This window comes from Neovison vison, chromosome 4, assembly GCF_020171115.1.
Source record: "Neovison vison isolate M4711 chromosome 4, ASM_NN_V1, whole genome shotgun sequence".
In the NCBI taxonomy this organism is placed as follows: domain Eukaryota; kingdom Metazoa; phylum Chordata; class Mammalia; order Carnivora; family Mustelidae; genus Neogale; species Neogale vison.
The window spans coordinates 161,969,297-161,985,429 of NC_058094.1; the positions used below are offsets into that span (position 1 = coordinate 161,969,297).

General features: G+C 37.4%; 1 protein-coding gene across 4 annotated transcripts in view; it reads right to left on the reverse strand.

Annotated features, from left to right (window-relative positions):
* Nucleotides 1-6,215: 6,215 nt before the first annotated feature.
* Nucleotides 6,216-16,133, reverse strand: part of SGCE (sarcoglycan epsilon) — a 66,640-nt gene continuing 56,722 nt past the window's right edge. For 3 of the 4 annotated variants that reach the window (XM_044246051.1, XM_044246050.1, XM_044246054.1), the window contains 3 exons: nt 9,329-9,372; nt 8,416-8,450; nt 6,216-6,509 (listed from right to left, as the gene is read on the reverse strand). In XM_044246051.1, the coding sequence (XP_044101986.1) occupies nt 6,459-6,509; nt 8,416-8,450; nt 9,329-9,372 (130 nt within the window). In that variant the 3' untranslated portion in view covers nt 6,216-6,458. The remainder of the gene's footprint in view (nt 6,510-8,415; nt 8,451-9,328; nt 9,373-16,133) is intronic. The other variant, XM_044246053.1, reaches the window with a different exon arrangement.

Below are 16,133 nucleotides of genomic sequence, written 5' to 3' on the forward strand. Positions count from 1 at the left end.
AGAATGAAAGAGAGAGCATGAGAAGGGGGAGGATCAGAGAGAGAAGCAGATTCCCCATGGAGTTGGGAGCCTGATACAGGACTCGATGCTGGGACTCTGGGATCATGACCTGAGCTGAAGGCAGCCACTCAACCAACTAAGCCACCCAGGCACCCCTTTGAGGTGTATTCTACACAGTTCCTTAGCATATCCCCAGTAGAACAGAGTTCTACTTTTTAGAACAATAGCAGATCAATTACATACTCTATGTTGGCTTTCTTCCGGAACCTCTCTTCACCTCCTCAATCTTTCTGCTTTCACATTGTGGCTTCCTGGGATCATGCCCAAATTTATAAACTGTTTTAAGGAAACCAAACTAATTCAAAATTTCCGTTGAGTGCTGTCTTTTGTGAATTTGTTCTATAAAAGCAATCAACTTGATTCCCAGTTGATTAGAAAGGAATTACATATTGTTTGAAAATGGTGCAAAAACAAACAATACATTAGTTACTGAGGTGGTAACTAGTAAACAGATTTCTGATTCAATAAAATCCACTTTAAAGATTGACACTTTCCTATTTTGGCTTCTTATATATATATAAAATCTTCACCAAAAAAAAAAAAATCGTGTTCTAAAACACAGAAACTTCTATATTTGTAAAGGAGCTCTAATAAGCTCTCATTATTATTTTGAACTGAAGGGAAATCTTCAATCCATGCTGGGGATCTGAGCTCTCTAAAAGGGTTGCTGGTGGAGAGGAAGCAAGATTAGGCAAGGAGGTCATCCAACTGCAATGCAAACCTGAGGCTCTCAGCCAGCCTACCAGGGAGCTCCAGAGTAAAGATTTCCCAGTAGAGGAGTCCTAGGCCCTAGTACTGACACCATGCTCAGCCATGGCAAGAGGGTGGCTGCCCAGGAAAAGTGTTCCTCTGTTCAAAGGACATGGCAGATCCTGAAGGTGCTAACGACTGGCAGCTGGCTGTTAACCATTCTTTTTGTAGTTGAATGGTAAATTCTTCCATGAAGGAAGATTCAAGCAGCACATCTCCATGGCTGCCAAAGTTTTACAAATATAAACACCAGTATGAAAACTACATGGCAAATTACCTAAGATGAACTACAGTCTATTAACTGAATGTAAAGTGAGATGATCTAGTTGGAGTCCAAAATGGCAGAGGAGCAGGAGACCTTAATTTCATCTGGTCCCAGGAATTTTGCTAGATAGCTATCAAATCATTCTGAATATCTGTGAACTCAATCAGAGATCTAAGAAAAGAATAGCTGCAATGCTACAAATAGAAAAGTGACCACTTTCTGCAAGGTTGGAGGTGCAGAGAAATGAATCCAAGGCAGTATTATGGGAAGATAGACCATGGGAGGATGGAGCCTTCATTAGGCGGCTACCAGCAAATGATAGGGCAACAGTGTACAAAATCAGAACTTTTAGAAGTCCATACGTGCACCACAGCAGCCTACAGGATTTGGAGACTCAAAGCAGGGTCATGTGTTTGAGACAGAAATGCTCAGTCACAGGCCAAATGAGCATGGAATATTGATGGAGACCAGGGAGGCAGGAATGATTGACTGCTTTTCCCTGAGAGTACACTGAGGAGTGGGCCCCAAGTTTTTGGTTCTGGGGCCAGAAATGGGAGGACACCATTTTCATTCTCATCCTCCAAAGTTGTACGGAAAGCTTTTAGAGAGCAAAAGCTACCTGGAGCAAACCTAATCAGATTACTTAGCCTCGCCTCTGGCAAGGGCAGTACAGTTCTGCCTCAGGCAAAGACACTTGAGAATCATTGCAATAGGCCTTTCCCCGAGAAGATCAGCAAGAACATCCAGCCAAGACCAAGTTCACCAATCAATGAGAACTACAAAACTCCAGTGCTAGGAACAAATAGTACATAGAATTCATGATTTTTTCCCCAATGATTCTTTAGTCTTTCAAATTTAATTTTTTTTCTCTTTCTTTTCTCAACCAATTTATTTTATCAACTCTTTAGAAATTCTTCTTTTAATTTTCATTTTTACAGATATATTCTATACTTTAATTGTATTTCATGAAGTTTAAGAGCATGCAACTAAAGAATGAAGGATTCAACCAGGAAATTTAAAAGGTTTTAAAAATTCATGAAAACATCAATGTATAAAATCTTTGGGATGCAGCAAAAGTGGTCCGAAGAGGAAAGTATATAGCAATACAAGCCTTCCTCAAGGAACAAGAAAGGTCTCAATTACACAACCTTAATTTACACCTAAAGGAGCTGGAGAAAGAACAGCAAATAAAGCCTAAACCCAGCAAGAGAAGAGAATTAATAAAGATTAGAGCAGAAATCGAAGAACTAGAAACCAAAAGAACAGTAGAACTGAGCAAGGAAAGTAGGAGCTGATTCTTTGAAAGAATTAATAAGATCGATAAAACCCTGGCCAGACTTACCAAAAAGAAAAGAGAAAGGACTTAGATAAATAAAAATCATGATTGAAAGAGGAGAGATCACAACCAACACCAAAGAAATACAAACAATATATAAGAACATAATATGAGCAACTCAATGCCAACAAATTAGGCCATCTGGAAGAAATGGATGCATTCCCAGAAACATATAAACTACCAAAACTGAAACAGGAAGAAATAGAAAACCTGAACAGATCCATAACCAGCAAGGAAATTGAAGCAGTAATAAAAAATCTCCCAACAAGAGCCCAAGGCCAGATGGCTTCCCAAGGGGAATTATACCTAACATTTAAAGAAGAATTAATGCCTATTCTTCTGAAGCTGTTTCAAAAAATAGAAATGCAAGGAAAACTTGCAGACTCCTTCTATGAGGCCAGCATTACCTTGATCCCAAAATCAGACAAAGACCCCACTGAAAAGAATTACAGACCAATATCCCTGGTGAAATGGATGCAAAAATTCTCACCAAGATACTAGCCAATAGGATCCAACAGTACATTAAATGAATTATTCAACAAGACCAAGTGGGATTTATTCCTGGGATGCAAGGGTGGTTCAACACCTGCAAATCTGTGTGATATACTACATTAATAAAAGAAAGGACAAGAACCATATGATCCTCTCAATAGATGCAGAAAAACATTTGACAAAGTACAGCATCCTTTCTTGATTAAAACTCTTCACAGTGTAGGGATAGAGGGAGCATACCTCAATATCATAAAAGCCATCTATGAAAAGTGCACAATGAATATCCTTCTCAGTGGGGAAAAACTGAGAGCTTTATCCCTAAGGTCAGGAACATGGCAGAGATGTCCACTATGACCACTACTGTTCAACAGAGTACTAGAAGTACTAGCCTCAGCAATCAGACCAACCAAAAGAAATGAAAGGCATCCAAATCATCAGAGAACTCAAACTCTCATTTTTTAAAAAAAATTTTTTTAATTTTTTAAAATTTGCAAAATTCATTGTTTGTACACCACACCTAGTGCTCTATGCAATACATGCCCTCCACAATACCCCACCACCAAGCTCACCTGACCTGTCCAAAATTCTCTTTCTTTGCAGATGACATGAAACTCTTTGGAAAACCCCAAAGACTCCACCCCCAAATTGCTAGAACTCCTACAGGAATTCAGCAAAGGGAGGATATAAAATTAATGCACAGAAATTGGATACATTTCTATACACCAACAACAAGATAGAAGAAAGAGAAATTAAGGAGTCAATCCCATTTATAATTGCACCCAAAATTATAAAATACCTAGGAATAAGCTTAACCAAAGAGGCAAAGGATTATACTCAGAAAACTATAGAACACTCATGAAAGAAATTGAGGAAGACAAAAAAATGGAAGAACACTCCATGCTCATGAATTGGAAGAACAAATATTGTGAAAATGTCCAAGCTATCTAGAGCAATCTACACATTCAGTGAAATCCCTGTCAAAATACCATCAACTTTTTTCACTGAGCTGGAATAAATAATCCTAAAATGTATATGGAATCAGAAAAGATCCTGAATAGCCAGACAAATGTTGAAAAAGAAAACCAAAGTTGGTGGCATCACAATGCCAGACTTCAAGCTCTACTGCAAAGCTATAATCACCAAGACAATATGGTACTGGCACAAATACAGAGACATAGAGCAACGGGATAGAACAGAGATCCCAGAAATGAACCCTCAACTCAATGGTCAACTACTCTTTAATGAGGCACAAAAGAACATCCAAAGGAAAAAAGTCTCGTCAACAAATGGTGTTAGGAAAATTGGCCAGCCACATGTAGAAGAATGAAACTGGACCATTTCCTTACATCATACACAAAAATAGACTTAAAATGGATGAAAGACCTAAATGTGAGACAGGACTCCTTCAAAATCCTAGAGGAGAACACAGGCAGCGACCTCTTCCACCTCAGCTGCAGCAAATTCTTGCTAGACATATTTCCGAAGGCAAAGGAAACAAAGGCAAAAATGAACTATTGGGACTTTATCAAGATAAAAACCTTCTGCACAACAAAGGAAACAGTCAATAAAACTTAGAGGAAACCCACAGAATAGGAGAAGATACTTGCAAATGATATTTCAGATAAAGGACTATTATCCAAGGGCGCCTGGGTGGCTCAGTGGGTTGGGCCGCTGCCTTCGGCTCAGGTCATGATCTCAGGGTCCTGGGATCGAGTCCCGCATCGGGCTCTCTGCTCAGTGGGGAGCCTGCTTCCTCCTCTCTCTGCCTGCCTCTCTGCCTACTTGTAATCTCTCTCTGTCAAATAAATAAATAAAATCTTTAAAAAAAAAAAAAAAGGACTATTATCCAAGATCTATAAAGAACTTATTAAACTTAACACATAAACAAATAATCCAGTCAAGAAATGGGCAGAAGACATGAACAGACATTTCTCCAAAGATGACATACAAATGGCTGACAGACACATGAAAATAATGTTCAACACATCACTAGTCCCCATCAAAATATTAAGTCAGAGGCAAGATCATTTTTCAGAGAGAATTGCAGAGATTAAGGCAATAATCGCCAATTTGTGAGATGCTGACTAATAATTTTTATCCCATTCAATTCCTTAATATGGTCAGTGCAAAAACCAGTGCTAACTCCCAACTGCATTTTCCAACCTTCACAGTGATCTCTTTCCTTGAAGAGATGAATAAAGTTCCTAACACTTGATCTCTAGTCTCTAGATTTGTGCATCACTTATTATTGTTCCTTTTTACTTGGACTTCCCAGATCCTGCTTGATTTCAGTGAAAGGAGCAACAGTTTCTTAATTCTCTGCCACTGTGTCACAATCTAGTCATCTGGAGTCATGGCAACCTTTCCTGCTAGGACTTGAACCTCACCTATTATATTTACAACCTCAAGCTGTTAGGTCCTGAAGAACAGCAAGTGGCAACCCTCTGTTTGGGAAGGAATAAAAACATAAGATAAATCTTGAGGAAATCAAAGAACCTAAAGATTTATCTTATATTTTTATTCCTATACCTTCTGTTAAGTTATCATGTCCTTGGCATTGGGGCTGGAGGGGAAGGGGTTCCAATGCCCCTAAGTGATTATTACCCCTAAGTGAAAGACACCTTGTTGCATACAGTGGCAACAGGGAGTCTTTTTAGATTTTGGAATCAGATTAACATAGCATTTGTGTATCCTTTGACTAACTAGTAACACAGAAATCTGCCCAGAGCAGAGTAGGAGGTTTTCTAGCTGGTCTAGCCTACAACAAGAGTAGCCCTGTGAGTTGGTCTGATAACTGCATTTTAACCAATAGTATTCACGATATATGAAGCAGACCACTATGGTGTGAGGAAACTCCTGAAAGAAGTGTTATTACAGGTAAGCTCAGGGGTTTGAATCTAATTCATGCCACCAACAGCAGGCAACTATTCTCTTTTTGAGTAACAGCTCCAGGCTTGCTCATAAAAATAAGTATCTGATCATGGAACCAGGTAATTATGCAGCCCAGCCATCCTTCATAAACAAGGTATCATCAGATCCATAACCAAGTCTACCTTAAGACCAAGTCTACCTTAAAACACTCCAGGAAAGAATATATAAAAGAACATATTGAGACATGCCATAAGGATCCAGCATTATTTAAATGGGTTGCTCACCTGGAACCCAGAGCATAGATATGTTCTGTATTTATAGAATATGCTTAATAAAATCTTACTGAATAAAGAATGACCACATGAACCTGTTCCTAGCAACAGAAGATTCCTACTATATAGAAGGCAATCAAATATTTTCTGAAATAAATTTTACCCAACATTAAGCTTCATTAATAATATTTATTTTAAAGGTCCCTTTTTATTTGTAACAAATATAAAGTCATCAATGTTTTACAAATTGTCAAAAATGCTTTAAGTACAAAAAAAATACATTAGTAAAATGAAAGTTATACTGTATTATTTGCTACAGACTTAATACTGTCGACATGCACACCATATTTCGGAAAAGCTCATGCATTAGTGGAAAAGAGAAGAAATGAGATATAACTGCTTTGCTGGCTGATTACAAATTCATTGCTTCAGTCAGTTTCCTTTCTTCAGGGATACCATTTACCTGGAGTGTGGAAGAACGAACATGTGCATGAGTTAGACAGGGTGCAGACACTTTTAGACTTTGAGCGAAACAAAATATGACAAGGAATAATTTTCTATCTTCTTAATGCAATTTAAAGGAATTATGTTGACATTCTTTCTCTGTATTTAAAAAAAAGAAAGAAAGAAAGAAAGAAAAATTCTAAATCAGTCCTTTCCTTCTTAGGCCAAAGCCGTTAATGGTTTGTACCTCTCAGAAGGTATGGTCTGAAAATTCCTCCCACAGTAAACAAAAAGAATGGGGTTGACTGCAGGACGTAGGACTGTACCTTTTAATCGTGGCTTTTTAGAAAATATCGTGTGGGCTGGAAGGGCAAAGAAAATGAGAAAACCTGAAGGGGCATCAAACCTAATGGCTTGGGCCTCGTCCAAAAGGCAGTGCTATTGTTGGCCTGTAACTGCTCTATTATCCCAGCGAGAGCTTAAGTCCAGGATTACAACACCAGCAGCTAGTTTATTTCTTAAACTTTTGATGATCATTAAAAAAAAAAAGAAAAAGAAAAAAGAAAAGAAAAGAAAAAATTAAATAAAACAAACTTCAAAATATACTCTTCCTGCAATTCCATATGAGTAGCTACAAATAAAATCACTTGGTATCCAAGAGACAAACCCTGTGTTTAAATTGTCTTCATAAAGAAAACTGTGACCTTGCATAGTGCTTTGAGGTACTTGGAAAGAGCAAATTATGATTTCAAATGTGGGTGCCTCTTTGTGGTACTGGGATGACCAGGAAAAGCTGTTGTACCCAGGAAAATACATAAAGCACTAAGTCCATGGATGTGCATACAGAGCAGAATAAGTTGGAAACTGAAAAACAAATTATTTTTTCATTCAAACAAACAGAATGGGAATAAGGAATGTAACCTGCCCATTCAGCTCTTCTCTCCAGGAAGCAAAACTCTACTTGGTTATACATTTATCAGAGACAGAAACACAACAATCTATCATAATAACAAAAAAATGCTAGGGTGGTCTCTCTCCCTTTAGCACTTAGATACTTTGGGGACTCATCAAAAACAACAATGACAAGAAGAAAACAACCACGAAGAGATAGTGCACTTTAGTCAATAATGTGCTCTAAATTACAGAAAAATATAAGAAAACAAGGAGGTAATAGGCTATCGCATTAACTAAAAAGGAGATCAAAGCTTCCTTGACTCAAGAAAAACGCCTGCTCCCCAAAATCTGTTTCAGAAAAATAATCTAAAAAATTGGGTGGAACAACCTAAAAATCCCCCAGGGAAATTCTTTGGCTCTTACCCCATTTGCTCAAGCATAAACTGTCCTTGTAGTTATAAATGCTGCCTATTACTAAAAACTAGCACATTAACAAGTCTACTTGCTGAAAATCTATACCGCTATCAAATATGTCTCTCTAATATCATCCACTCAGGCTCCCTTATTTCCTCTAAGGGCCAATAAGTAAAATCTGGATTTTTTAAACACACAAATAAATTATTTACTGTTTTACTAGAAACTGTCTTCCTACTACTCACGCCTTGCATGAAACAATTAAGAATCAGAGGAAAGGCATCTTAGAAGAGTTAGAAGTTTATGAATTTAATGAAGGAAATGTAGAAATATTCCTTTAAATGTTTTCTTCTTAAAAAAAAAAACAGGCAATTAGTGCTAATAGGGATTTGTTTTTTGTCTTTACTCTTTAGGTAACAGATATTTTATAACTAAGTTTGTTCCTTCATCAATCTCCTAAATGCTTACACGGTAGCATCACACGACATCAATATATTGAACACCCTTGTTGAAACATGTTAGCATTTAATTAAAACAAGTGATCAAAACTGTAGGGGAAAATTCTGATAAACATTATCTCATAATTAAAATCTGAAGAACAATTTTATTATACTTGCCTCAAATCTTTGAAAAGTTGTCAAACGAAAATCTCCTTAAATTCCCGAAAGCAGTAATAGAGAAAATAATTTTTGAATGAAAACATCTAATAAATTTCTATATGTGCCTAAAGTTTTTAAGAGACTTACTTAATAGCTTCCCTACTACAATACCACTATTCACACTCAGAATTCCACATCCAACTTACATTTTTAAAAGTTCTCTTGCTTTTCCAAGAGAGCCACAAAAGGCATTACTGGTTGCCTGGCAATTAGAACTAGGAATCAACCACTAATTAGAAGACAATCATGAATAAGTTATCTACTTGGTACCTAGATGAATGAAATAATTGGCTGTGGAAATTTTTTAGGGACACTTGAAAGAAATAAACTTAAAGAAAGCAAGTCTTAGGGAAATAGAATAGTCAAGGGAGAATCGTCCGCCATCTTGTTGTCACCGGTCATGTTATAACAGCTTTTTAAAGTGGCATTAAAACCAGGCCAACCATTTCTCATTTATCCCCCTGAAGCCTCAGTGATTAGTCACAATGGTTTCCTTTTGTAAGAGTCAGTTTCAAGCTGCTCACTTACTGAGACAAATCCTGGATGCATCCAAGCTAAGAATCTTTCATACCAAGGGGAAGAATAGGGAGCTTCGCCGAAGGAAGGGAATTTTATTCAGTCTTCCTTAATTAGACAGGACCTCCATGGATGCTTTTGCTCTAAGATCATTTACCCAGTGTTTATCACTCTGATGCCAATCTATGCAATAATCTAAGCTATTATTCTGAGGTTCTAACTCTGATTAAGGAATGACACAACTGTTTTGCCTTAGTCAATGCAGCTAAAGGTTCATAAATTATGTGCTACTATAATAGTCTCTTAATCTGTTAGCTTCATACATTAATATCAACTTACTACTTTTAGTACTTACCTGTAGTCTGCTGTTGGGGAATCTGAGTCTGATGTGGCAAGTTCCTAGAAATGATTGACATTTTTGAGTAAAATGGTGCTTGTTTATACACATACAAACAGACAGCAGCAGACCTACTAGAATGAAAAATTTTATAGCTAAGATCCCAGAAATCATCTAACCCAGCCTACCACCATGAGTTTATGCATGAGAAACCTAAGGTCTGAGGAAGATAAATAATAATATTTGATAACATTCAGAAAGCTCCTACTGAACACTATGCTCTACCTCACAACAACCCTATGAGGTAGGTGTTATTTTTCCCAACTTACAAACAGGCTTAGAGGTCCGAGGCTACATAGCTAAGAAGTGGCAGATAAAGATGTGAACCCAGGGACCCCAGAACTTGCACTTAGAATACGTACACTTTCAGATCCAGGTCTAGAACATATAAACACACTCACACCCTCTCCCCGAGCACATACATACCATCTTCATTCATTATGCCAAAACTATGCTCTTCTATCCCTGCCCAGGCAATGACACTGGCCATCCACCCAAACTGTACTAGTGAAGATGCAGAAGTCCTCATTGACCCTCCCCTCCTTCCCTTCCTACATCCCAATCTTGGGGACTCTGGACGATGCTCCTCAGTCTCTCTTTGTATCTGTCCTCTTCTTCCCACCTGTGTTAGTTGAAGCCATCACCCTTTCTTACTTGGAACTTTGCAACTAAACTGAATTTTTTCCTTAGTCCCATTCTTGCTCCCTTATGATCAGCTGTGCACATTGTTCTCAGATAATCTTCTAAGACACAACTCCGATTATGTCATTCAAGCAACACACATTTCATTACTTCCTTATGCAAATTAAGTCTGGCTCAAAAGACCATCAGTATATCTGGTCCCTACATGGAGCTCCCCCAACCCTGCCTGCCTGGAATAGAACCACTGGCATCATGGCCATGACTATCTCTTGTACCCAACTGCTCCCATTTGTGCTTGCAAACTCAGCTTAAAGTTTGTTACAATAAACACGAGTTACTATTGTAACTTAAAACTATCCCACAAGGAATGTTAATTAAAAAGTTTTAACTTATTATTTGTTTTAATTAAAAAATATCTCAAGTACCACTTGTTCTAGCCTCCTCACCCTCAAAGCACTGCCTCCCTACTAGGTTACCATACAGTATGGTTTAATACACATGCAGATAGTTGTTGTATTTCTCATCACATCATGTTTCTTGGCCCCAAAGTGCCTTACCAGTAAGAACCCCCTATTTTTTCAGTCTCCCCAACAGTAAGCATGCAATAAATAGATTTTGAATGAACACATGCACAACTGCAGATAGTTAGAAAGATTCACATAAAATACATACATTTATTAATGTTCATACTCATTTAGTTTCAAATTTTAGCATTAAAATTCATTTGCAAAAAAGTACAGTTTAGATTCTGTACTAGGAGTCAGCCCCTTGCTACAGAGTAGGGCTAGATCCAAGCCAGCAGTTTTCAGGTTTTTTTTGTTGTTGTTGTTTCTCTTCAGCAGTGGAATTCCTTTTAATTGAACTCCTAAGCAGAACTCTTGATGTACAAAAGAGATAAATGTGAGGTTGCCTGGGTTGAAACAAGGGAGCCGGAATCCCGCCTGCTTTGTTTCTTTTGCCCCACATGCTGGCCCCTAAGGCATTTCTAAGAAACCTCCAAAAAGCAGAGTTTGAAAACCACTGATCTGAATCATTTCAGCCAGGCAAATATTAGGTTCAAAATATAACAATCTAAAGTGAAAGGCTATATATGCTAAATACTATTTAAACTCTTAAATTAATCTATGGAAATGTTAATGACTCTGAGTAATTTTTTTAGACTTTCAGCTCTATTTTAAATATATTATTAAGGAAATAGCAAAATCAATTCTAATTCAATTTGAGGAAGTTACTTAATAATTCACCCCAATAATTACATTCTTGTTTGCTATTACCTCTCAACCCTACTTATCCTTGTGTGAAATTATGGAGTGTTTTATTTTCCTGTTTATTCTTTCAGTACTTCACACGATGTATTTATACTGGTTTTGATTATGGAAGTAAAAAGATTAATTTATAAACCACAGAAGAAATAAGTTCTAGATTTAAAGATGGGAAAACAAACATCTTTAATACAGAAGTCAAAAAGCAATTTCATGGGCATTTGGGAGGGCGGTTTTTGTTTTAACTTCTCAGGTACAACTAATGTGGGCCTATCTGTTCTATATTAAGAGGCTATTAAAGCACAGACACACACAGACACACACAGACACACACACATTCATTTGCCATCACCTCTAGCTCTACGTAGCCGATTAATGGGTTAAATTGATACATTTTGACAAAACAAAAATACTGAAGATGACAAGGAAAGCCTTTCAATAGCCCCAAATCAAGGACACCCCAAATTCAAAATCAATATTTGGCCAGTAGTTGGAAGCCCCCTCACTCCCATTGGCCAGCCCAACTTACCCTTCTGTGGAACACAGTTTGAAAACCACTGATCAATCTCCACCCTGTCATTTCTTCTTTAGCCCCTGATTTTCTTTCTCTCCACTACACCACTAAACTGTCTAAGCAGGAATGGGCTTGGCGAGGTTTGAGGAACGTGTTGGTTGAGAAAGTGCCACACAGAAGGTAGCAAGAAATCTGGAGATCTATGAGAAAGCAATGGTATGACTTGGGTCTAGGAATTTAAAATTACCTGCAGTGCATGTCCCAACTGTTTATTTGAACGATGTACGTACACTATTTGCAACTTCAACCGCAATATGGATGAGTTCTATGAAAGTGCTTCTATGTGCTCAGTATGTGCGAGTCAGTATGACTTTAATCTTATGGGATCCTAAAAGGGTTTTGTTTTTCTTATCTTTTTAGGGGCTCGACAAGAAATGTGTGGAGTAGCAACATCCCCATCATCTCCAGGGTGGGCAGACTTGGTTCTGTTTTCAGAACCAAGTGCAGGTGAGCCTGTGCATGTGAGAGGGTTCAAATGTCCATGATAGGCATACTTGAAGTGTGAATTCCACTGAAAAATTGAAGGGAGGTACCTCATGAGAGCACTGCTTCTGAGATACTAGAGACTCCCAATTCCTAGGAGTAACCCTGTTGCAGTCAAGCAGACTGGACAGTAAGAAGCATTTCCACCTTCAATGAAAACACACCACTGAAGGCAATTACACAGGAGAGTGGGGCTGACTTCAAATGGAGGTACACTAATCCTTCAACGAAAGGACCTCTATAAAGTCATACAACTATTTAGAATGATTATGTTATTAATGGACTAATGGAAAGATTATTATGTGTAAGCCACATTACACAGAAAAAGAGATTTAAGAAAACTGGAGTTCTCTAAATTATTAGCATTAATTATTTTCTAATTGTACTACCATTAATTACATGCATTTAAATAGACAATTATGTAAATTAGCCATTGCACAAACTTATTTTTTAAGGAAGCAAAGGTAATAACGTACAAATTAATAAATAAGTGATTCGGGGGGAGGACACAATTATTTACTATTTGTACAACCATTTTATGGTAATTTGACATTCTTGGATCTCCTGTAGAGTAATTCTATGAGTTAGGTGGATGATTATCAACACATTAGATTCTAACTTGCTGGAAGACTCAAAAGCAGAGAAAGGTTAAGTGATTTGCATTAAGCCACAGAATCTGTGCCAGAGTTGAAAATAAATGACATTAGTTTGGCTATGCATAATATAAAACACTTCTCTTTTGAATTAGTGTGGAGTCACTTCACAATAAGGAATATATTTAACAAGAGTAGTATTTTTTTGGAATTTCCCAATTATTTCAGCACAATTGATGCTGCCTAACCCTTGAATTTTCTATAATTTTTTTTCTAACAAAATGCCAATTTTAACCCGTTACTTAGTTTTAGTAAAGAACCATCCATTATTTGGATTAAGGAAGGAAGGACACAGAGAAATTGGAAAATGTCACTATAATTTTTAATTTCAAAACCTAATTTTCATTGAAATCAGTGTAGAGCATACATAGAACATAAATGAGAAAGGAGATAATTCACTTATTTCTTTCAGCTATTGTCTCTTACTTGTATAAAGCCCAAAGCAAGTCTACCATGGCTTTAAACTGAAGCTGTACAAACCTATAGAACCAAAAGCCATCAAAGAGATATTGCATCCATTGCTGAATTAAATGAAAAAAAAAAAAAATCAATGGATCTGAAATATCCTTGTCTGCCTGACACTTCTTGTCAACAGAAAACCATTATCTTGGTCCCCTCCCCAAAAACATTCTCTTTAACTGATACTAACTTTCATTGAAATCTAATCTTTTATTTATGAAATTTTATCATAGTTTTCATTATTACAAGGAGAAGACAAATGGAAAAATACTTTAGACAACAGCTAAAATGATTTGTTACTATATCTTTAATTAGAAGACTTGATTCTAGTTTTACATTCGTTAATTTATAAAAGATTAAGCACAACCTACCTCCTGTTTTGAGGGAGACCCAATTACTCTGGATTAGGTATCATGTTTAGAACAATGAATAAGGAAAATTTTCATATAGACAATTAAAATCATTCTAGAAAATGTTTGGGCACTTTTCCCTATTATTCATTGCATAAAATCTTCTATGAAGATGTCTCCCACTAAGGAAAAATCAACTGATACGGATGTTGGTATGAGAAAAGAGTGACAAGAAAGCAGATCTACTCCCTAAAAAAAACACATAATACATCACGAATTTTAGAATAAATTCTTTTTTAGAAAATTGAAAATCTGAAATCCTCCAGCCAATGCCTCCCGTAAAAGAGCAAAATTACAATTTCCCAATGGTTTTTCATTTTTTGAGGCTTAGCATTCAATACTAATCAGTACTCATCTCTCACTTCTTTAACACCATTTTCCTCAGACAGCTGAAGGAGGAGCGAAAAGTCTTGACGCCAGTGAGTATAAACCCACAAACAGTCCCCACAGTCTAGGTCAAGCACCCGGACCACCCCCTTTCACACTTTTCTTTTATACATACCTCTTAGGGAGGAATCCAGAGACAGTGTTCCCATTTTAAAACTCCAGTTAGAGGAGTGTGAATAACCATCCCTTCCCCACCTCCACCCCCCAAGAAACCACCACACTGGCTTTCCCAAATCCTCAAACCCAGCTCCTTCAAGTATTTTGTTCAGGAATTTCTCAGCACTTTTTCCTGCTCACAGTCTGGGGGACCTGACTCACAGGTCCACCAGATTCCAAACCCACAGAGTTAGGGCGCTGGGATCTGCGTCGTAAGGGCGCTGAGAGTGAGGGTGCTCTGCAACTCGGTTTGGAAACAACCAGGCTAGACTCTCTCTCTCTCAACCTACCTTTTCGGACCTAGAATTCTATGACTGGAAATTTTATTTTCTTCATTTAGATCATTACAAAGGTTTGTTTCCAAGGTACATCAGTCAATCTGTAAGAATATATTTTAAGTTAAATCTTTGGTATAAAACATAACCCTTAATCACAACAGTGATTCTTTGGGCAAAACAAAATTATTTTTAAGAATTTATGGAGCGCCTGAGTGGTTCAGTTGGTTGAGCATCCGACTCTTGATTTCCACTCAGGTCACTCTCTCAGGGTCGGGAGATGGAGCCCTGCTGGGCATGGAGCCTGCTTAAGATTCTCATTCCCTCTTCCTCTGCCCCTGCTCATGCACTCTCTCTCTCTCTCAAAAAAAAAAAAATAATAATTAATTAAGAAAAAATAATTATTTTATAATGTAATCTCTAGCAATGAATGGTAATAAGGGGACAGCCTACAGAGAAAAGTTCTTACTGTTAATGGTAATATATCCTCACTGAATTGCAAAGATAACGGATTAAGTAAAGATACAAAATGCCTGGCTGTGTTAGGAGATGGGGAACATTCTACAGAATATGTGGCTAGTGCTCTTCAAGGCTGTCAAGGTCATGGGGAAACAAGGAACATCTAAAAACTGCCCAGGCCAGAGGAAAGTAAGGAGATACACCAATTATTGTGTCTTCTACAAAAATCCTGGAACAGAAGGACATAAAGGGGAAAACTAGTGGAATCTCACAGGGCACCTAGGTGGTGCAATCAGTTATGTCTCTGACTCTCAGTTTTGGCTCAGGTCATGATCTCAGGGTCCTGGAATCGAGCCCCAAGTCAGGCTCCACACTCACTCAGCATGGAGTCTGCTTGAGAGTCTCTCTCTCTCCATCCTCCTCTGCCCCTCCCACTCATGCTGTCTCTCTCTCTCTCAAATAAATAAATAAAATCTTAAAAAAAAATAAACAAAAACTAGTGAAATCTCAAATTATTAAAAACAAAAATCTGAAGTTTGCTTAATAGTAAAGCACCAATGTTGGTTTCTTAGTTGTGACAAATGTGCAACGGGAAAAAAGTGTGTGAGGGAATCTCTGGAAACCCTCTGTGTTATCTTTGCAACTTCTCAGAACCTTGAAAATAATTCCAAAATAAAAGTTATTAATAAATACATTAGTAAAGATCAAACAAAATTGACCTTACATTTTTATACTATGATAATTTTAAGAGGCTGTTTATATTGTCTCTGCAATCTGGAATGTAGAGGGAATTCTGTACAAAATGAAGTTGTCCCTTCTGAGCATGTGCTCCATCTCCTGGTCCCTCTCCAGTTTCCCTTCCCACAACCTATTCAATCCACTGCTTGTAACCTGGATCAGAGATCCTTCTGAGTTCAATAACTACATTATCTTTGACTTAATAGCAAGATAGGCAAACAATCTAATCTCAGTTTTGACCTAACTTAGTTTTGTCTCTTATCCA